Consider the following 22,199-nt stretch of genomic DNA (forward strand, 5'->3'; position numbering starts at 1 on the left):
CTAACATCGCTTTGAAATCTAGTACCGAAAGAAAGGCTTGAAATAGTACCCCGACGTTACAGGTCGCCTTTCCTGCTGTCCACATAATGGTTTGTTTGGTCCACACTCCATTATTTCCATACTGCAGTGGTGGCGGTCGGGTAGCCTAGTGGTTAAAGCGTTCGCTCGTCACGCCGAAGACCCGGGTTCGATTCCCGACAAGGGTACAATGTGTGAAGCCCATTTCTGGTGTCCCCCGCCGTGATATTGCTGGAATATTGCTAAAAGCGGCGTAAAACCATACTCACTGACTCACTCACACCCATACTGCAGTGATATAGCTGGAACATTCACTTTAAGTTGATATACCTATAGTGGGAGTTGCTGCAAGTGTTTTTCCTACTTTATTTTACTTGGTAAGCGAGTATGGTCTAAGGACGGTTTTTTTAAGAATATTCCTGCAATATCACGGCGGGGGACACCAGAAGTTGTCTCCACATATTGTACGGGGAATCAAACTAAGGTCTTTGGGTTGAAGAGCGAACGCTTTAACCACAAGGCTACATTATGGACCATTATTTAACTACGCAGAACACAGGATGTAAAGTAGTAACTATTCATACATGCATATAACATTCAGATTAATAACATGTTTGGGTCCCTTCACTGCTTTTAGACATATATTTTCACTACTAATTAGTTAAGGGCGTTTTTCTGTAAACCAAGAAAATCCGCTGGCATTATCAGCTTTGTGAAAATGTAAAACAAATACAGGAGTCAAAATCCTTTTATAAAAAGCATTTCATATTCTGGAATGGTAAAATGAAAATTACACAAAAGCATGTAAAATAGCCCACTCAAATTAACATTTGATATTTCCTATGCGTGAGTCAGCAATATTGAATATTAGCTATTAGCACTAAACATGTCATGGTTGTTAATTAATTAGGATCTAAACAACCCCAATATGTTCACCCACTGTTCATGAACAATCTTCACTGTCGGATCCACAGAGAGGAAAAGAGGGGTTTTGTAATTTGTGTCATATGTGAAACTGAGTCTTTGTAAGTGTGTAATTACGGTGATATTTAACTGCTAGATTGACATCGTGTATGTACATCCGTGTATGTAAATGGCTCGAACAAGCTGGGACTACCAATTGGGTATAACTCAGTCCTCTTTAAAGACGTATTCGTATACACCAGATTTGCTGCACCCTCCAAAGAAGTAGCTTTACGAAGGTACGCTTAAAAAGTCTCTCATATGGGCGTTGACAACGTCTGGACAGTCCATCTGCACCCAATGACTGGAGTCATCCACATACTTAATGGTCAGAGAGTCGGTGTATTTCCCTGCCAGTGGGGCAAGTCCTTTTTCCAACGCCCCGTCCTGGCACCCCCAGATCAGAAGGGTAGGGGCAGTTATCTTCTTCTGGCGTGGTGGCACGGTGCGTGTAACTGCCCGGATGTAGTTGACGGGGCCGGTAAAGCTGCCTGGAAGTGACAAGCGCGTGTGCATGTATATTATTTATTAATTATTAATAAACGAATGATTTTTATTCCTTTTTATTAGGCAACATGGTGAAAGTGTGGTATGATCGAGCGCAATGGGATTAACGCCTCTGGGATCAATCTCATTAAAATCATATCTTTCACTCCAATATCATACCCCTCTTTGTAAAGATCAGCGAAGTCGTCCCAAGAAGGTCGCGTTAGGTGAACTATCTAATCCGACCATCAGCGTAAAGGTTCCATCGTTCTCGGTACGTGTGAGCGAAGCATTCAGACCAGACTTATCTCAAGGTCAAAACATAAAGCTGCGTCATTTTAATGCTGTGGATATGCTATACACCCTGTCGTTTTTCGGCGACATAGAATCTACACCCAAAAGGGAAGTAGGATCAAAGGGAAATTAGTGTTCTGTTTGGATTTTCATTTGTACAAATCGAAACTTCTGAATGGAGTAGAATCGTTTTAAAAGGCAGACATCTGAACCCATGCATTGTTCCTTGCGCGGTCAAAATTCTGATGGTTCACCTGACTCGACCTTCTGAGGGCGTGTCCTCAGAGAGGTATAGTATCAGAGTAAAGATCTGACTTAGATGAGATTGAGTTGGGTTTCATTTCTTTGAATGTAAAACTGCCTCTTACCTAATGTTGGGAAGGCAAACTTATAAGCCTCTATTTCATCCGGTGAGAACTTCGTACAGCGAACCCCCATGATGCTGCCCGTGAGAGCAACTTCCAACATCTTCCTGTCCCGGATACAGAAGTACAGCTCCGGCAACAGGGGAACGTAGAAGAAGAACATGTACCTACGAGTGAAGACGAACGTGTACAGACTGGAGGGGCATGTTCCTTGAAATTTTGAAATTTTACCCAAAACTGTGACTAAAAAATCAAATTATTTTTAACCAATATTATTACATGCATCAGACGTACCAAGACTTCCTGAACTGGGCCATGTGTGTTGCGACGTATTTCGTGAAGGACAGAGGGTGCGGGCAGTTCATGATGATCAGCTTGTCCACCAGCTCAGGGTAGATTCCGGCCACTGTCCACGCTGCAGCGCCGCCCCAGTCATGGCCCACCAGCACACACGACTTGTAGCCTGTAATCACAAATCAACATGAAACATCATGGTCCACCAACATACAGGACTTGTAGCCTGCAATCATATATCAACATACAAGTTCGTGGCCCACCAACACACACGACTTGTAGCCTGCAATCATACATCAACATACAAGACCATGGCCCGACAACACACACACACGACTTGTAGCCTGTAATCACACATCAACATGCAACAACATGGTCCACCAACACACACGACTTGTAGCCTGTAATCACACATCAACATACAAGGCCATGGCCCGACAACACACACACACGACTTGTAGCCTGTAATCACACATCAACATGCAACAACATGGCCCACCAACACACACGACTTGTAGCCTGCAATCATATATCAACATACAAGTTCGTGGCCCACCAACACACACGACTTGTAGCCTGCAATCATACATCAACATGCAAGACCATGGCCCGACAACACACACACACGACTTGTAGCCTGTAATCACACATCAACATGCAACAACATGGCCCACCAACACACACGACTTGTAGCCTGCAATCATATATCAACATACAAGTTCGTGGCCCACCAACACACACGACTTGTAGCCTGCAATCATATATCAACATACAAGACCATGGCCCACGAACACACACACACGACTTGTAGCCTGAAGTCTCATATCAACATGGAGGTCACACACTTCATACAAGATCCTGATGACCAGTTTCTGTCTCTCAAGAGTGAAAGAAACATATAGTCCGCTTGATCGGCTGTGCATGTACTCCACTTTCATACACAGACCATCGTTAATACTTCACAGGTTATGTATACACTACTTCCATCCATCACCCTGAAATCATTGAGCCGATATCCGGTGTAGTCGGTATTTTGATGGGGGATAAATACAAAACCTGTGAATTAACGATGGAAACAGACAAGTCAAGTAAGGTTTAAACGAGTGAGCGAGTGTACTGGGCTTAAGGGCTTTCAAAAGTACTTCAGTTGTATCACAGGATATCAGTTTACTGTGTCAGCTGATCAACCCACGATTGTCAAGCGTCTGGCACGTCCAAGGAGAACTCTGCAGAGTGCAATGCGGCGCCTCAGACGACTGAGCCACCCATGTCCTCCTTTCAAAGATCTGACAATCGTGCAGGTCTACTATTTTCAGCAATGGCTTGGATACAATTTACGAACCTACCTAAAGCTGGTATGAGCTGTTTGATGTCATTGGCTAATTCACCAACGTTGTAGCTGTTGACACCAGAGGGCGCGTCCGACTCCGAATACCCCCGTTGGTCGATGGCAACCACTCTGGGGAGAAAGTACAGTTTAGCGAGAGAGAGCGAGAGAGAGAGCGAGAGAGAGAGAGAGAGGGAAAAAAAGTTCCGAGCATCATTTAATGTTTAGTTGAGCTGTGATTTGCTACCATCACGATATAGTTGGCAGTACAAACTATCCATAAACATACAGTTATCAGTATCTTGGATATTAACTTGGTGAGTCACGGAGTGAGTTGGGTTGCGATTTAAGACCACTGGAACATGGTTTCAGGTATACCACGGTGTGTCAGAAAATGAACACTGGTTTGGTGCTGATAAACTACTATGGAATTCGAACCAACGACGTGCGGATCCTGACACCTGAGGAAAGGAACTTATCAGGAGTTGCTGAGCCTTTAAGTGTTTCATTCAGAGACTTTCAAGAAAGGTAAACAAAGGAACTATTGTTGAACCAATATAATAGGATTCATTGAAGAATGGTCGGTTGGTTGGTTTGTTGTTTAACGCCGCACTCAGCAATATTCCAGCTATATGACGGCGGTCTGTTAATAATCGAGTCTGGACCAGACAATCCAGTGATTAATATCATGGCATCGATCCACGCAATTGGAATCGATGACATGCTGATGCAGCAACCAAGTCAGCGAGCCTGACCACCCGATCCCGTTAGTCGCCTTTTACGACAAGCAGAGTCACCTTTTACGGCAAGCATGGGTTGCTGAAAACCTATTCTACCCCGGATTCTCACGGGTCTCATTGAAGAATGCTTGAAGCGGATGTGTTCCTTTTGTAGTCAGGGGAGCCCACCTGTAGTCTTTCTTGAACTCTCTAATCTGATAACGCCACGAAAACCAGAACTCAGGAAAGCCATGTACCATCAACATCAGCGGCTTATCCTCGTCCCCGGCAGCGACATAGTGGAGGCGGACGTGCTGTTAGGGGAGATAACTCTTTGTTTATGGGTCATACGTTTATCCAGCTGTAAGTGGCAACATAAGTATGTTGACGTGCTGTAATCAATGAAAGAGATGGTTTATGATGTCATACAAAGTTGTTATGTTTTTTTTAGAATTGTCGTAAATCAACTTTGCAAATACAACTGTATTATTAATGAAGTGTCTTAATGAAGGAAGCGAGCAGTAATACTGCTATTTCGCTGAAAACTGTAAATGTCTGGACAAGTCAAACTCGTTGTTCGTAAAACGAACAGCGAGCCACGCCGTCGGCGTACACGATAACACCATCAGCCTGGTCATATGTTTCAACCATCTGATCCAATTATAGTTGTCACTTAAGAAGAGCATGAAGACCTATCCTGCTCTAGTGAGTGAGTGAGGTTTTAATGCCGCATTGAACAGATTTCCAGTTATATCACGGCGTGTCAGCCTACAGTGGGAGGAGGGAGTGAGTGAGTCGAATCCCAATTGCATGGGCCCGTGAAGACGCCGGGGTAGAATAGGTCTTCAGCAACCCATACTTGCCGTAAAAGGTGACTATGCTTGTCGTAAAAGGCGACTAACGGGATCGGGTGGTCAGGCTCGCTGACTTGGTTGCTGCATGTCATCGATCCCAATTGCGTGGATTGATGCTCATGATATTAATCACTGGATTGTCTGGTCCAGACTCGATTATTTACAGACCGCCGTCATATAGCTGGAATATTGCTGAGTACAGCGTTAAACAACAAACAAACAAAAACGTTTAATATATTTTCTGTCACGTAAAAGAGAATTGTTGAATTTCCCAGAACCTGTTCCCTTCACCAAACTAGAAAACGTTTTAAAAGGACAAGAAATGAGAGAATGATCAGAATTAATGATTGGTGGAATATCGCAAGTAGTGACTGATATAATCTGTCACACAGACCCTGATACAAATATATCCAATATGCCCATGCAAATATATAATGTTTGGCAAGTCTAGATTACTGCAGTATGAAGAGAGACTCCGGGTGCCTTTTTATTGTATTCTTTTTAAGATAATTTAAAAACTTTATTCTGTAGGATATGTTCATTACAGAGACTGGATGTAAGTCTAGGACTGATATTAAACAATGTGAAATCAGAAAAAGGTCAAGTCGGTCTTGCTTTGTATAGCTGTAGGCTGACGCTATGTGTACTGTTTTATAACATATAATAATTTCGGTCTTTCAAATCCAATAAGTCTACCGTTAACATGACGTTTCATTGCTACATCAAGTTTAAACATCCCGCCACAACCTCTTACCTCAAGATGCACGTAGTTGTGCGTGCCCAAAGCTGGGTCACGCAGACAGTCCGGCATGTCGCGCCTCTTCCATGAAATCCTCCCACGAGATTTCACGATAACAATAACCATACGTATCAGCACGAAAAGTGACAGGAAGCATCCTATCGAACAGGCAATGGCAGTCGTGACACACTCCCTCAGCCCCATGTTTTTTCGCTGTGGTAGACTCAGGCCCCTCGTAGCCAACCTCTCAGTTGTAACTGTAACCGGGACAGGATTTCACGCCGAAATCGGATTACATTGTCAGTTATCACTTCAAGGAGCTCTGTTATCATACATGACGTTGTCAGGCGCATGTCAGGCGGACATGTGGTCAAAGGTCAAGGATATTGTATACACGCTTCTCTCTGTTGGAACAGAGACGATCTGTTCAAACATGTCAAGGCGGTTTTCATACACACATCGATTAATACCTTTGTAGTTATAACAGTTATTTCTGAGATGGAAACCGGTGTTTCTATGAAAACATGTTGCGAGGGAGTTAACAAGCAATTATCATTTACGGATCAGAGACATACTCTGGACTGATACAACCTAAAATAGTACAATGTTGCAGAGACCATATAAAAGATCTATTATATGGTCTCTGAATGTTGCCATTGATTGTCAGAATGCGGACCTCGGAGAAGACAATGCACATGCGGCAGTCAATCCGCAAAGATTTTAGGTATGCTTTGAACAGTCGCGCGGCACAGCGTTGCGGCGGAAGTTTTGTTTTGTTTGTTTGTTGTTTAACGCCGCACTCAGCAATATTCCAGCCATATGACGGCGGTCTGTAAATAATCGAGTCTGGTCAAGACAATCTAGGGATAGACATCATGAGCATCGATCCACGCAATTGGGATACGATGACATGCATCAACCTTTAAAGTCAGCGAGCCTGACCACCCGCGATCCCATTTGTCGCCTCTTACGACAAGCATCGTTGCCTCTTATGGCAATCCTTGCAAACACGAGTGTGCTTTTCTGAATCTGACAGTCGTAGGCAATGCCTCAGCCACACATACGACACTTATCATCATGTTTAGAAGACTATGACGACAAGCATTGGTTCCATGTGACTCTTTCTAAACGAGAATCCCAACAAGGGACACGGCTAAATTAGATCACATACCTATCAATGATATGGCAATATGAGGCATTCTGCATGTGCGGTAGAGCCAACATAGATACCAGACCCGTATTACATATATGACGTATGACGTGTGCATTTGGAATTGGCGGTCGATAGCCTGGGTGCTAAGGAATTGGAGTTACGTCCCTTAGTGCGTCATCTGCTCGGATAGCTCACATTTGGGAATGTCTTCCAATCAAGCTGAAAATGTATTGCATTCACTTGCAAGTAGATACTTTTTACAATTTTACATTGTTTGCTTGTTTGCTTGTTGACCAACGGGATCAGTGGTCAGGCTCGCTTGTAAATAATTGAGTCTGGACCAGACAATCCAGTGATTGACATCATGAACATCGATCCACACTATTGGGATCGACGACATGCATCAACAATATCAGCAAGCCTGACCACCCGATCCTGTTAGTCGCCTTTTACGACAAGCATAGTCACTTCACACACTGTACCCATATGAGGAATCAAACCTGCGACTCAGTATAACAAGCAAGTGATTTACCCACTAGGGTGTCCCAAGGCCACCTTCATAAATAACAAAAAACAGTTTTCAGCATGTTTGATTTTTATTTTTCTTCAATGCAACAAAACAATATTATGTTACTTGTACAATCATTAGTTGTCTTGTATGGCCACTCAAGAAGCCTAACTGAACAGCTGTAGACACAATGGGACAAGTGTAGACGAAGTAGAACAATATGCACACCAGATACAACATTATGTGAAGAATGACAAACTGACCTACCAGACAGTCCCTATAACTATACAGCTGACCTTACCATGCACTGACACTATCACCTTGGGGTCACTGAAACATCAGAAATATTCAGATCTAATATTTATCAAGGTCCCTCTTAAAAATGTCACTGGCTACAAGCTCAGTTAGTGAACGTTAAATCCCTTTGTATACTATGGGAATTATGGGAATAAAAATGTCTTTAATCAGAATTTTATGACATGGTTTGAATTTCTTCCAATGTTATTTTATGCTGTAATAGTAAAAATGATGATGCATATTAAAGGCTAATGACAAATTTGTAAGATCTGGAAACTTTAATATAGTGATATTTAACTTTTTTGAAGACATGTTTACATATGACTGACTACTAGCCTTTTCTAGTCCAGTTGTGAACTTCTTATGTGATCATTAGCAGAGACGTATGACTAAAAGATGCAGATTTTACATAATTCTGGAGACAATAAGGCCTACCGTAAGTTAATCTTTTCATCTAATTTGTTACCTACATCTTAGCTCAGAGACTTGCTCATGTATATTTTATGTGTATGAATATAACATACTTGTCATGTAAACCTAAAATAGGAGTGTTTTGACACATTATATTATTATTGTTTCCATTCCAAAACATTCCATTGTTGAATATGCAACAATTTCCAAAAAATTCCCTTATTTTCTTAAATGATCAGTTAAGTCTTCTTTTGACTCTTATAATACATCCTTTGTGATATAAAACATATCTCTTAGGTGTAACAGATAACAAATTGTGTTTATGAAACTGGACTATTCCTCAGTATAACTGACATTGTTGGCTTATCACAGATAACAAAAGATACATGTTGGCCATTTCAGATTTGGTCTTAACAAACGAAGACAGAATGTAGTGAAACACAAAGCTGATAAAAACGTACAAACCCTACAAAAACAAAATAAAGCATCTGTTGGTACTTTGATTGTTCTAAGATTCAATATAGACCTTAAAATCAGAGGTATTGACTGCAAAATTATATACATCAGTGCTGAGGCATTATCTAGGGGTATAAATCCTGATAACATTTAATGAAGTATTTGAGTTGATTCTGACTCTTCATAGATCTACTAGATAGCACCAACAAATGTAAAATCTGTATTCTGCGAGGATCCATTAGAAATTAGCAATCACCATCAGCTACTGCTCAGACTTTCAGAACAAACATATAACAAGACAAACATAAAAAATTAAATTAGAACAGAAAGTTGCTAAGGCATTCCCAACAAATATCCTGTTACAATATAAAATTATCACATAAGCACATACTGAAGTCATTATTAAAGTTTGCCGACTTTATTTCACTTTATGTAAGACGAACTTGCAAAGGTTGGAAAAGCCATAGGTATATAAATTCATCAAAGTTACATGATGTGTCCTTGAAAAGCAAATTTGCCATGTGATGCCATGTATTGTTGATTGGTAAAGTTCTAAACACATAAAGCTTGACTGTGATGTACCTAGTCTAATTATGATAGTAGCCCAATTTGGACAGTGCCCAGCATGACTGCAAGACCTTTGACAAACTCAGGGAATGGTGTAAGTCTATTAACAAGGATCTCATTCAAATTCCATGGGTTCTGTTCCTGTCCAAAGAAGGGATAACAATTAACCAGACTTCTGAAACTAAACAAAATTAAACAACATAAAAACATCATAGATTGAAATCTATGTAAGGAATCCATTGATGGCACTGTTTACACTTACAAAGGTTAATCTTTGGCTATGCTGTGAAATCCCATTAACCTGGGTGGTACTGTTAGCAGTGAGATTAACAATTTTCTAAGTTAACAAAATCACCAGAACGAAGAAATATCCTTTGTATTCTGTCCTCTTAATGTAATCACCCAAAAGGATGGGTATCCATACAAACAGATTCATGAATGACCATATTTCATTGTATTTACTATCCAATCCCTAATAAAACAGAAATAATGAAAAAGCATTTGAAGTACAAAGAATGTCTATTGTAAAGCATATTCAAACTTCAATTAAAACTCTGCAGTTTTTATATCAAAGATGTGTATATCCAAGGATCAATATGTCAGAACCCAATGAAATTAGTTAAACAATGAGTTGTTCTCAGCCTATGAAGTCATAGGCTGTGGCGCCATGTCGGGGCACTGGGTCCAGGGCGTACATCGTTGGAGGTGTCTAACACACTGCTGCTGCTGCAGCACTATCGTCTCACTGGTCAACACACACAAGCTCCTTGTGTTGACCGTTCTCTGTCCAACAGGGAACACACATTGGGATTACCATTGCACATACTCATAATATGCAACACATCCTGTCACTGAACACACTTTATCCAATCACGGCCATTGTTTCATCAGCCAATCAGATTTGGATTTCACTATCCAATGAAAGTGTCTGGAGAAAGGTTAGAGAATGATAACACTGCAATATCAGTTTCTCCACTAAATACCCGCTGATCACAGAGTATTATGACCTCAATGTAATGAAATCAACAACATCCAAACGTCAGTCACTTCTCCACAATGGGCTAGTCTTGTCATTCAAAATATCAAACATAACAAAAGACATTCTATTTTTGTGTAGATGTAGAACTGACTGTGACAATGGTGAAATGGGAATCACAATTATCTACAATATGCAACAATTGTCCAACTTGTCTATCATGGTATTTGGCAGCTGTCGAGCAACTGTTGTCACCATACTGATTGACCAATCAGAACAGAGCAGGACAAGCCCCGCCCATTGAGCACTTCTCACATGTTTCAAACATCAGATCTCAACACTGAGTGTTATCTTCGGCTGATTCTTCTTATTGTGGGTTTCTGAGACTTGTCTCTGCGATGCTTTCCACATGTACGACAACACTTGGCACGTACGTATGCCTTGTCACAGTGCTTCAGCTTCTTTAACATTTTGCACACTCGATAGCTCATTTCATTAGATTCACAGGTAATGGAATAGGCTGGAACGGAATAAAAAATCATAAATAATAATTTTATTTCATATTACATATCTATTTAATTATTCACAAATTTCCAGCCGGCGGTAGTTTTGTTTAACGCCACACTCGGCAATATTTCAGCTAAGTAAGAATACGATATGTGGATGAACAACTTCTTTATTACAATTAGGAGCGACATGTCGGTGTAGGTCCTAACACCGTTATCAAGCAAGTGAAAATATTTCAGCTGTATTATTGTGACCTGCAAATGATCATTTGATGATATGCAGTCATACGATGGTGCATTAAGTTGCCTCTTACAACTAGCCCAGTGTGCTGGGAACTATTCTAACCCCATGGGGGCATTTGCAGGAAAACATTATGTGTATCATTCTTAATTATATATTCTAAAACAACAACCTCTGAGGAGTGAACAACGGGACATCTACTGAGGCAAGTGTGACAAATACATAAAACCTGAGTGGAGGGAGGAGGGGGAGGGGGTCCCAAGGAAAGGGGGAGGGTCATGGTATAGTGGGAGGGGCAAAGCAGGATGATGGGAGAGTGCAAAAAAGGGAATGGGTAGACAATGCATATGAGGGATGGCTGATGAGGGGATGGAATGGAAGACCAGGGGGGAGGATGAGAGATGAGGGTAAGGCAGTGTTTTACATGACGGACAAATGTACATCCAGTACGCACAAATGGAGAGAAGGGACGCAGAAAAACATATACTGCTTGCCCAGGGACGCACATTCATATACAATTTAAGTGCATCAAGAGCAGTTGTGGGTTTCTGTTATTTCACCTATCAATCATGACTACTGTCCACATGATCATTAAAGTAAAGTAATTATCAAAATGTACAGTACACAACATTTCATTACTTTACAGGAACCTCATATTGCCTGCAAGGACCCATAAAATTTATCATTGAGGATCCTTTGGACCCCCACTTTTGTAAGTCTAGGCAAAACCTTGGTAAGGGGTGGAGGGTGTGAGGTGAGGGAAGGAAAGGAGGATGAGGGGGAGGGAAGGACTTGAGGAAGAGAGATGTGGGGTTGGGGGAGTGCTTTGGAAAGGGTGGAGGGTGATAGATGAGGGGAGGGGGAGAGATGAGGGACCGGGGTGGAGTCACACAATATGTATGTTCTTCCTCATGGCAACAGAACTTATCTCTTCCACTGCTCAAAAATATACAAAAGTCTTAGAAGAAGTATAGAGCTTTCATACCAGCATTCTCCACCGGGCAGGAGTCTGTGTTGCAGGATTCCTGTTGTTTGGGTTTGAGACTAGCATCACATCCATTTGCAGACTGCTGGGATGTGAGGTTGACGCACTGCACCAAGCGCACCTGCTGCCCACCCCCACACGTCTGCGAACACTGCAACAACAAGCACACCATCTGTACTTCATGTATCTCTGTGCTTAGTTGGTTTGTTTGTTGTTTAACACCGCACTCAGCAATATTCCAGCTATATGATAAATAATCAAGTCTGGACCAGACAATCCAGTGATTAATATCATGAGCATCGATCCACGTAATTGGGATCAATGACATGCATCAACCAAGTCAGCAAGCCTGACCACCTGATCCCGTTAGTCGCCTTTTATGACAAGCATAGTCGCCTTTTACGGCAAACATTGGTTGCTGAAGACTTCTGTGCTTAGTGATGACACAGATCATGATGGTGACATCACCATAACACAAGCTATGGTGATGAAGGGGTCCAGAGAATTAATCGTTATATATATATCGCCATCATGCTGTGATGTCTTGCAGTGGCTGGAATTAAACGTCCTTATAGGTTGCTCCCATAGTATTTGAATCTAGGGAACCCTCAATCTTTAACTTTCAGAATTATTGCAATGACAAGAACCCTGGATGTCCATGTATAATTTCAAACACTGACTGCATTTATCAAATTTCCAAGTCTCCAAAACCTTACCACCCACTTTTAATTACCTCAAACAACAAGAGATCAATGCTTGGGACTAAATCTGAATCCAACCCATGATACACCAAATTGATTACTCATAACATGGACATGTCATTATTGTGAAATATCCCTGTCAAAGTTTAACAATATATTATCAATAATATTATATAATTGTGATGTATTATAAAAAGAGTTGTATTTTTTTCTAAAATTGAATGTATGGGTCAATGAAATAAGTTCAAATGATTGTCATATTGTGTTTTGTGGCATCTTCATAGTGATACATCTGCAAGCCAAACAAATCAAGTCTTGATTCGTGGTCACCATGTTGTAAATGACTTGCTAATTGTAAGCTGCATCACTCACCTGACTCCAGTCTCCATTGACCCAGGAGATACAGGCCTGTAGTTTACACTCCCGAGTTTTGGGAGGTTTCTCTCGCGGATCACACTTGTTGGGCGTCTGACAATACACATGTCGGCTCTGGATAGCATAGCCACAAGTTGCTGAACACTGTTACAAGAAATAAATGCACAATAAGGATAAGTCATGGGGATATGTTTTATAAAGTAAATTCATAAGAACAGCACTCATAGAGAATAGCATCTTTGACTCCTTTCTTATTCTTTCAAGATTTATGGTGAACTGGTGCTTAATTTGTCTGAAGAAAGTCCAGTAGGATTTTCAAGATGTTTGGTTGTGTTCATTTTTTGTAATCAAATTCAAAATTCTACCTCACACTTTTTATGCTCTTAACATAAGCAATGGTGAAATAAGCCTTAAAATAGCATCACTCTACATGTATCCTGTTCTGTCTTGACATATGATTGTCATGTAAACAGCTACAAGTCAATATGTCAACAAGACATATAGTCAATATCATCATGCTTATTAATTTTCAGTTAATAAAAAATTCATATGATCACAGTTGCTTTTGTTCTTAATCATAAGTTTTCCTTCTATAGTCTCCAGTGACCTCACAATAAAGAAACCATAGCATATACATTGTGGACACTAACACTGGTCTGCCTGGCCGAGTCTAGTACCAGAAAATAAATCCGGTCAGGTGGTCTAGTGTTATTTTGGGCAAAGACAAATTAGTCTAAGTTCGTATGACTTTCGAAATCAGAGATAGATCGACTAAACAACCCAGTGTGGTACAGTGGATTACTTTCTTGACTGGTTCCTCATTCCAATCACACATGCCCACTTGTATGAACATGATCAAGTATCTGTGATTTGAAACCTTTCTTGGTCAGCAGAATTGTGTCTTTAGAGATCCAACAGGACCAGGAGACTTTTCTATGCCCTTATCCTTTGGACCACTGACAAATTTGGGTCAGTGTTAAACACTGTGAGTGAGTGAGTTTGGTTTAATGCCGCTTTTAACAGTAGTCCAGTTATATCACGGCGTGTCAGCTTAATGTGGCAGGAAAGCCCGAAGTGATGCAGGTCTCAGACGTTTACCACTTCGGTGAAACCCACGAGCACGGGTATGGTGCTGACAAACCTAGAAACATAATCGTGGCGAACCGGGATTCGAACCCACAATCATAGGTTTCTGGCATGCCCAAGGGATGCAACTCTCCACAGCGGCGCCTTCAAACACTGTGACATGGGAAGAATATTGTTACTTCCTACCTGATTCCAGTGAGTTGTTTGCCACCGGAGACATGGCATACGATGACAGTCTTCTTTGACTGTGGGTTTCAGGGTTATATCGCAATAGGCTTCTGGTATTTCTCGGCCTGTTTTAACCTCCACACAGTACACCTTCCTCATCTTGGTGCCGCCTCCACAGTGACGGGAACACTGCAAGACAGGGTAGATAGACTTTACAAGTATGTACATAGCAAGCGTGTGAGTAAGTGAATTGGGTTTAAGTTATATCACAGCATATTGGCCTGATGTGGGAGGAAAAAACAAAGTGATGCAAGTGTTTGACATTTACCACTTTGGTGAAAACCATGAGCACAGGTCTGGTGCTGACAAACCTAAAAATATAATCAGGTCACATTGGGATTCAAACCTGTGAAAGGTTTCAGGTAAACCATGTGCTACTCGTCTAATAGTGAGATGACTGGGCAACCAGTGCCCCTTACAGAGTTGAAGTGCTCCTAGATTCAGTATAGTGCTGGGAAAGCTAGGGAGTTAAATAATGCAGTTGATACTGATTGTTAAAAACTATATTTGGGGTTTATTTTATTAGATATCAACATTCATAGAGAACCTTGCCTGAGTAAATTTGATATATATCATATCAACATGAGTCAAGGAGTTTCAAACTTTTATCGATGAGTATCACAGTCCAAAACACATTAAGATTGCTCATTGATGCTGAGGAGAAGGTAGCCAAGTGGTAAAAGTGTTCACTTGGCAAATCTGAGGTCTAGGTTCGATTTCCCACATGGGTTCAACGTGTCATGCCTTTTTCTGGTATCTGCACCATGTTCTTGCTGGAATATTGTCAAAAGCAATGTAAAACCTCAGTCACTCACTCACTCACTCACTCTCACCCGTGAAGATCTGGGGTAGAATAGGTCTTCAGCAACCCATACTTGTAAAAGGCGATTATGCTAGTCATAAGAGGCAACTAGCGGGATAGGGTGGTCAGGCTCGCTGACTTGGTTGATGCATGTCATTGTATCCTAATTGCGTAGATTGATGCTCATGACACAACAAACAAACAAAACTCACTCACTCACCTTACACCACTCACTCACTGCCCAATCTTGCACCACCCACTGACCCACCTTGCACTTCTCACTGCCCCACCTTGCACCACTCACTCACTGACCCACCTTGCACCACTCACTCACTGACCCACCTTGCTCCACTCTCTGGTCTGCCACCAGTACATCACGGTCTTGTCTTTCTGTTTTGTCCCCTGCTCCTCTGGCTTGTCACTGGGAGTTGCTGTTACAGAGCTATCTCCCCCTATTGTGCTCAATTCAAAATGGATTGGAGTGTTGCTTGTCTTTTTTGTGAACAGCTTATGAGTTGGTGAGAGAGTATTATCTTTGCTAGCTTTTCCAACTAAGACATTATTCTCAGACTGTTTGTTATTTATGACGATATCTTTATTTTTATGATGCTTCCGATGATTGTGATTATGGCGATGTTTATGAGGTATGTCCATGTTGCTTTCAGGAATCAGTATAGTATTATCTTTCCCGCTTAAATCAATACTAGACTCTCCCAGTTTTATTTCACCAGATTCTGTTTTTATTTCCCCACCTATGCCAGTGTTGCTGCTTCCTAAAGATATTTTATTGGTTGACATCTTTAAGTTGGTTACTTCTGATGACTGGTTGCCACTTGATACAGTTGGTTGAGTATCTAGTATCGTAGATTTGAAATCATAATCAGTTGTTGGGGCAACAGTATTGACATCTGATGTTGTTTCATCTGTGTTCATATCAATTGTGGCAATTTTATTGTCGAATGTTGTATCTGTATCTGGTTCCTGTGTTGTTGTTTCAGGCAATGGACATTTCTGAACGAGACAAATTTTCTCCGAAATGGGTTCAAGGTCCGGGTCACATTTATCGCCACCCTGGCACTTGACGTTACGGTACTGAACACCTTCGTCACATGTCTGGGTACACTGAAATGCAGAATTTATAAAAGATATTGTTATAGCATAAAAGACACACTATTATTCTAGTGAAACAATGTTTGTAGACAAGTCTTGAAAATGTGTACCCGTATTGTGCCTAAAACAATTAACAATAGTACAACACATTTGTTGTCAACTGGTACTATTTGATGCAACTACCTTGGCAAAATCAAGATTTTGCCTAACCTGGATAGAGGCAAACAATACTGGTTTACACAGAAGCACACCTCCCATCATAGTAGAATACAGTGCCAACAAATTCGTAAAAGACACTATTGATAAAACTATGTATCTATAAGGACTGGGAGAAGTCTAAATTTAGCAGCTGGGTAACCGACCCCCTATTACCTGACCCTAATCGCGTACGTGCTGTAGGTCTCAAGAGTTGGGTACAAAATGTCAATTTGGTAAATTGTTTTACCAGAGCCTGGCAAAACTATTTAGATACATGTATGGAATGATCTGATCATGCATACACTGAAGTTGCCTGATGTTTATCTTTACTCAAACATAAAAGTCAGAAGGGATGCGTACATTGTCAGAAAGAAAACATTAGTGACTTCTAGAATAACCATTGCATTTTATTGCAATGGTCATTAAACAATAGATCACATTACTAACCACGGGTCTAGGTGGTCCCGTGGGTACCCAGGTCCCACTCAGGACCTATCCCAACTGGGTATCCGAGTTACCAGTCCATGCCCCAGTATTTATTTCTAATTCTTGACAATTGTTTGTGAATCTAAAAATCCACTGTATGCAAAAGCACAAATTATTTTTCCATTTATTCAAGCAAATCCCACTCTGCAGATGGGTTGTATTGAAATGAACTCACAGCTGACCAATCTTCCACCTCCCACTTGCCGCACGTGAACTTGCTGCATGACCTCTCCGACTGTGGTTTCGAGTCGGGGTCACACTTGATGTCCTGCTCCCCTCCACTGCACCACACCCGGCGGGTCTGGGTGGCGCACGGGTTGCTGGTACACTGTAACACACAAATGGCTATCATAGTTATTGTGTACCTGAGAGACATCATATAGGAGTAAACAATCTGATTTGAATGAGATAGACTAGCAGTTTCGCTGACTACCTTTCCCAACTCACCTTGGACCACTCTGAATGCAGCCAGTCTACGTCGCCTGGGCAAGGGTCCTTGTGTCGACAGGGCTCAACTTCTGTGGGTTTGTTCAAACTTTTACACGGCTCATCCTCCAGAGCAATCTGCTCATCAGGGCCCAGACTCCGCACACAGATCACAGTGCGGCGATGGATGCCATTCTTTCCACATGTTACTGAACAGTGCTGCCATGGACCTGTCCACCATCTTGTAAAAACAACATTACAACATAATAAGTCTACATGTAATGCTTTAAAGGAGTTAAATGCTCTGGTAAAAGTGCTTGTTGCATGAAACCTAATGCAGGACTCATAAAACCACATGTACCCCGAGTGATACTGCTACAACTTATAATATATACATGTCTAGGCCTAGGTACTCTTTCATGTCAATTTGAAGTACTGTGGGTACAGTGAAAACTTGAAAGTTCTGAGACCATTGAAACAATAGTGAGTCATCCAAATCTGAAGATGAGTGACATGACGATAAAGTTACATTGTTAAGTGATAACTCTATGTCAGGAAGTCTCAAGTCTCAACTTAGTTTACTGTTCTTGTATTTCAGAATCTCAAAGACTCAGACATAATATTAGTTGGTTGGTTGGTTTGTTGTTTTACGCCACACTTCAAGCTATATGATGGTGGTCTGTAAATAATCGAGTCTGGACTTAACAATCCAGTGATTGATATCACGAGCATTGATCCACGCAATTGGGATCGATGACATGCTTCAACCAAGTCAGCGAGCCTGACAACCCAATCCCGTTAGTCGCCTCTTATGACAAGCATGGTCGCCTTTTACAGCAAGCATGGGTTGCTGAAGACCTATTCTACCCTGGTACTTCACGGGTCAGATATAATATTAGAATTAGGGGCAAGGATAGCAGGGCAATTAGTTTCAGTAATCCTCACTGAACATTAAAAGATAAGACTTTCCCAAGGGAAATTCATATTGCAGAACCGATTAGCACTTAAATAGGGAAAAAAGAAAATATATGACATCAAAATATATAGTATGTACATAAGAAAATTACTAATATAACCACTAGTAAAAACATATAGCATATTGAACACTAGTTCATGCCAATTATTCGACTGTTTTTATTGTTTGCGAAGCAGCCCATACCAAAGTGTCTTTATAGCATTGTTTCACATGATTAAAGATATTGTCAGCCATTGTTCAAGACATCACAAATGACATCATTCCAACAATGGATTAACTGAGCTGATGTGATCATGAAACGGACATTGTTCGACATTGGGCCAGACTTGATCACACAGACTGCTGTGACATGGCTGGAAATTGCTTTCATCAGCATTACACAACAGTCTGTAACTCACTCCCTTACCTGGGGCGGTCGGGTAGCCTAGTGGTTAAAGCGTTCGCTCATCACGCCGAAGACCCGGGTTCGATTCCCGACATGGGTACAATGTGTGAAGCCCATTTCTGGTGTCCCCTGCCGTGATATTGCTGGAATATTGCTTAAAGCGGCGTAAACCCATACTCACTCACTCACTCACTCCCTTACCTGGCTGGACACAGGTGGCTGTTGCAGCTGCGGAGCTTATCATCTGGCTTGGAGGAGGCATTACAGTACATCTCATCAACAACACCCGCCTCCTTCTCCACACACACCACCTGCGACCTCTTGGTACCTGCGAACAGCACATGTCAGAGGACAAATCACTTCCAGTTACGGATTCGACCAGCCAGACCAAAATGCCACAATCAAAATATAAAGTAATATTACTTTAATGTTACTTATATGTCCCTAACAGTTGACTAGATAAACTTAGTAAAGTCGTACATTTTAAATTAAATTAAGTAAACAATTAATCAAAAGCATTGAATGAAGTATATTATAATGAAATTTTTTAAATAGTATTGACCAATGCAAAAAGCTTAATGGAAAATAAAATAAACTGCGTAGCGAAAAGTATGCACTCTTGTTTGATAATGGCTAAAAATGAAATAAACAAGAACTGGTTATTCAATGGAGATACGGGCATCATAGTTCTGTTTTTGACCTTAAGTGTGCAGTGTTTCAGTGACGGTCTCCAGACTATTAACGTCTTGATAAATTTGTATGTCAAATCCAGTTTTTAAATGTATACTTTCTTTTGCCTGGCAGTTGAGAAATAGGAGGCACACAAATGTATTTTATTTTTATTTTGACCTAACATAAAAAAATGTGGCCTCATGTGTCTACTGAATTCTCATTCAACCATCCTTCCATTTAATCAGATGTATATATATTCTTGTCATAGTTTCACAGAAATGTCTACTATGGAACATAGTCAACATAAATCATCTTAATTGCTTATTAATCTGGTTCCGCTGTCTCAAGATGATATATAATGCAATGTGATTGGTTCCTACCTCCACCACACGACACAGTGCAGTGCGACCAATCAGAGAACTCCCAGCGGAACTCCGGTGAGCGATTGTCTGTTGCGTTCTCCTTGGGCACCGTGTACTCATACACTACACCTGGGTTGGTTGTCTGCAGTAGGAGCTGGAGAGGAGACAGAAAACTGTTACCCATAACATGCCTGGATACAGCTTGGGGAAAGGAGGGGTGTATTTTGTGATTTGGCAATTCACATTCTATCAACTTTTTTTGTAAAATTATTTCACCAAATGAGTTAAAGTGTTGTTATACATCTAATTTTAGTACTCCTAATGACCTATAAACATAATATAGTTTCCAAATGCATGAGATGTTTAGTGTGTTTCAAAAAGAGGGAATGCATGTACGCTTTAACCGTATAAAGAAAGCACATGTTGCTGTTTTTATCTCCAATGACAGCGTCTGTGATAAAAGTACCATAACTATTTTTGGGGATAATAATCATGCATGCATGTTGATTGAAGTCATGACTTAATAATAAAACCATGACCATGCTGACAGTCAGGAATCCAAAATTTCAACTGACACGTTCTTTAGAGGCGGTTTCAAGAGAGACCAGACACAATACGAGAAGCATATCTCCCTTTCTGTATGTGCGAACCTACCATGATGTGCAGCGGTTCCTTGAGTGGCCCTGCTGCCTTGAAGTGTTCCTTGTTGCCGTGCCTTCGGTACTGGATGATGGTGCCGGCAGCCTCATAGTCCCCGCTCCACTGGATGAACCAGTGACCATTGAGGAAGTACTTCCCCTGCTGGTCCTTCAGAGCCAAGAAGTTGTTGGCAGCAGCTACTTCCTCTACTCGGATATTACGTGCGCCCACCGGGATCACCGTCGCTTCTACGTAGCCTGGAGTAGACATATCAAGACATTATATGGTTGTAAAGATACCCTTCCTTTCTATGTAGCCTGGAGTAGATATATCAAGACATTATATGGCTGTAAAGATACCCTTCCTTTCTATGTAGCCTGGAGTAAATTGATTTATCATGACATTATATGGCTGTAAAGATACCCCTCGGTTCTTTGTAGCCTGGAGTAAATTTATATATCATGACATTATATGTCTGTAAATATACCCTTCCTTTCTATGTAGCCTGGAGTAAATTTATATATCATGACATTATATGGCTGTAAAGATACCCTTCCTTTCTATGTAGCCTGGAGTAAATTTATAGATCATGACATTATATGGCTGTAAAGATACCCTTCATTTCTATGTAGCCTGGAGTAAATTTATATATCATGACATTATATGGCTGTAAAGATACACTTCCTTTCTACGTAGCCTGGGGTAAATGTATATATCATGACATTATATGGCTGTAAAGATACCCCACGCTTCTACGTAGCCTGAGGTAAATTTATATATCATGACATTCTATGGCTGTAAAGATACCCCTCACTTCTACGTAGCCTAGAGTACATTGAGATATCATGACATTACATGGCTGTAAAGATACCCTTCCCTTCTACGTAGCCTGGAGTAAATTGTGATAACAATTAATAAAAGCTGTGTTAGACTATTTGTACATTCTGACAGAAAGTAGCATTTTGCAAATGATGTGCATACCATTTTTCATATTTTTCTAAGAAATAGGTATTTTGTTATAGCTGAACTTGATATGCTGTAAACACCATAAACTGTAAACAAATAAGGTGTTTGTTCATCATGTGCAATACCTCAACTCCCCACATAGGTATCGATTTTTGCGTCAAATTAGTGATGCTTTATTACTTGTAGATTTGGTTATATGTAGAATCGGTTACACCTTAATGTTTTACAGATTAATCTTCATGTCATGATCAGCTGAAATGTTCCTCATTGTTCCTGTAAACTCACCGCACCAATAGTAGTAGTAATAAGAATGTTAGTCATGAAATTTCACAAGAAGTGTGGAACTATGAAGAAAAGTAATATTTACCTAATTTATCTGTTTCATTGAACTGTTTCTTGACAGTCTTGCAGGTAGACCCATCTCCATAGCAGACCCCACATCGGTCCTCCACAGCACTGGAGTCAATGATCCAGTCACAGCCAACGTGCTGAAGGGCAAACACACATATCATCAGGATGCTTTTGAACATTTGTTTTATTTGTACTTTTACTTCAAGACCTGGAAATTAAGCTGAAACCTGTAAGCCTATGACAATGTACATGAAACAACTGGTTCAGTACTTCTCAG

General features: G+C 40.9%; 2 protein-coding genes across 2 annotated transcripts in view; both read right to left on the minus strand.

The window, feature by feature from the left end:
* Window positions 1–750: 750 nt before the first annotated feature.
* Window positions 751–6,414, minus strand: LOC124134127 (epoxide hydrolase 4-like). Its single transcript, XM_046498808.2, has 6 exons — window positions 6,075–6,414; window positions 4,656–4,780; window positions 3,767–3,879; window positions 2,421–2,589; window positions 2,130–2,293; window positions 751–1,472 (listed from the first exon to the last, which is right to left on the minus strand). Exons 1-6 carry the CDS (start codon window positions 6,261–6,263, stop codon window positions 1,213–1,215), a joined length of 1,020 nt encoding a protein of 339 aa, XP_046354764.2. The 5' UTR covers window positions 6,264–6,414; the 3' UTR covers window positions 751–1,212.
* A 1,375-nt stretch (window positions 6,415–7,789) lies between these two features.
* LOC124134126 (A disintegrin and metalloproteinase with thrombospondin motifs 7-like) overlaps window positions 7,790–22,199 on the minus strand; it is a 136,792-nt gene continuing 122,382 nt past the window's right edge. Inside the window, exons 15-25 of the mRNA XM_046498807.2 lie at window positions 21,939–22,059; window positions 20,621–20,862; window positions 19,985–20,120; window positions 19,134–19,260; window positions 17,593–17,812; window positions 17,321–17,473; window positions 15,694–16,473; window positions 14,508–14,678; window positions 13,233–13,379; window positions 12,160–12,310; window positions 7,790–10,947 (exon numbers count right to left, since the gene is read on the minus strand). Coding sequence (XP_046354763.2) covers window positions 10,775–10,947; window positions 12,160–12,310; window positions 13,233–13,379; window positions 14,508–14,678; window positions 15,694–16,473; window positions 17,321–17,473; window positions 17,593–17,812; window positions 19,134–19,260; window positions 19,985–20,120; window positions 20,621–20,862; window positions 21,939–22,059 — 2,421 coding nt within the window. The 3' untranslated portion in view covers window positions 7,790–10,774. The remainder of the gene's footprint in view (window positions 10,948–12,159; window positions 12,311–13,232; window positions 13,380–14,507; window positions 14,679–15,693; window positions 16,474–17,320; window positions 17,474–17,592; window positions 17,813–19,133; window positions 19,261–19,984; window positions 20,121–20,620; window positions 20,863–21,938; window positions 22,060–22,199) is intronic.

This window comes from Haliotis rufescens, unplaced genomic scaffold (assembly GCF_023055435.1).
Source record: "Haliotis rufescens isolate VD_foot unplaced genomic scaffold, xgHalRufe1.0.p SCAF_1, whole genome shotgun sequence".
NCBI classification, from domain to species: Eukaryota; Metazoa; Mollusca; class Gastropoda; order Lepetellida; family Haliotidae; genus Haliotis; species Haliotis rufescens.

Bases quoted from the DNA above. Each gene is read 5' to 3' on its own strand.
- LOC124134127 (XM_046498808.2), bottom strand. From the start codon at position 6,263: ATGGGGCTGAGGGAGTGTGTCACGACTGCCATTGCCTGTTCGATAGGA. The intron at 3,880-4,655 runs GTGGGCTCCCCT...CTTTCTCCCCAG, and splicing joins GAGTTCAAGAAAGACTACAG to AGTGGTTGCCATCGACCAAC. The intron at 2,294-2,420 runs GTACGTCTGATG...CTTCACTCGTAG, and splicing joins GCCCAGTTCAGGAAGTCTTG to GTACATGTTCTTCTTCTACG.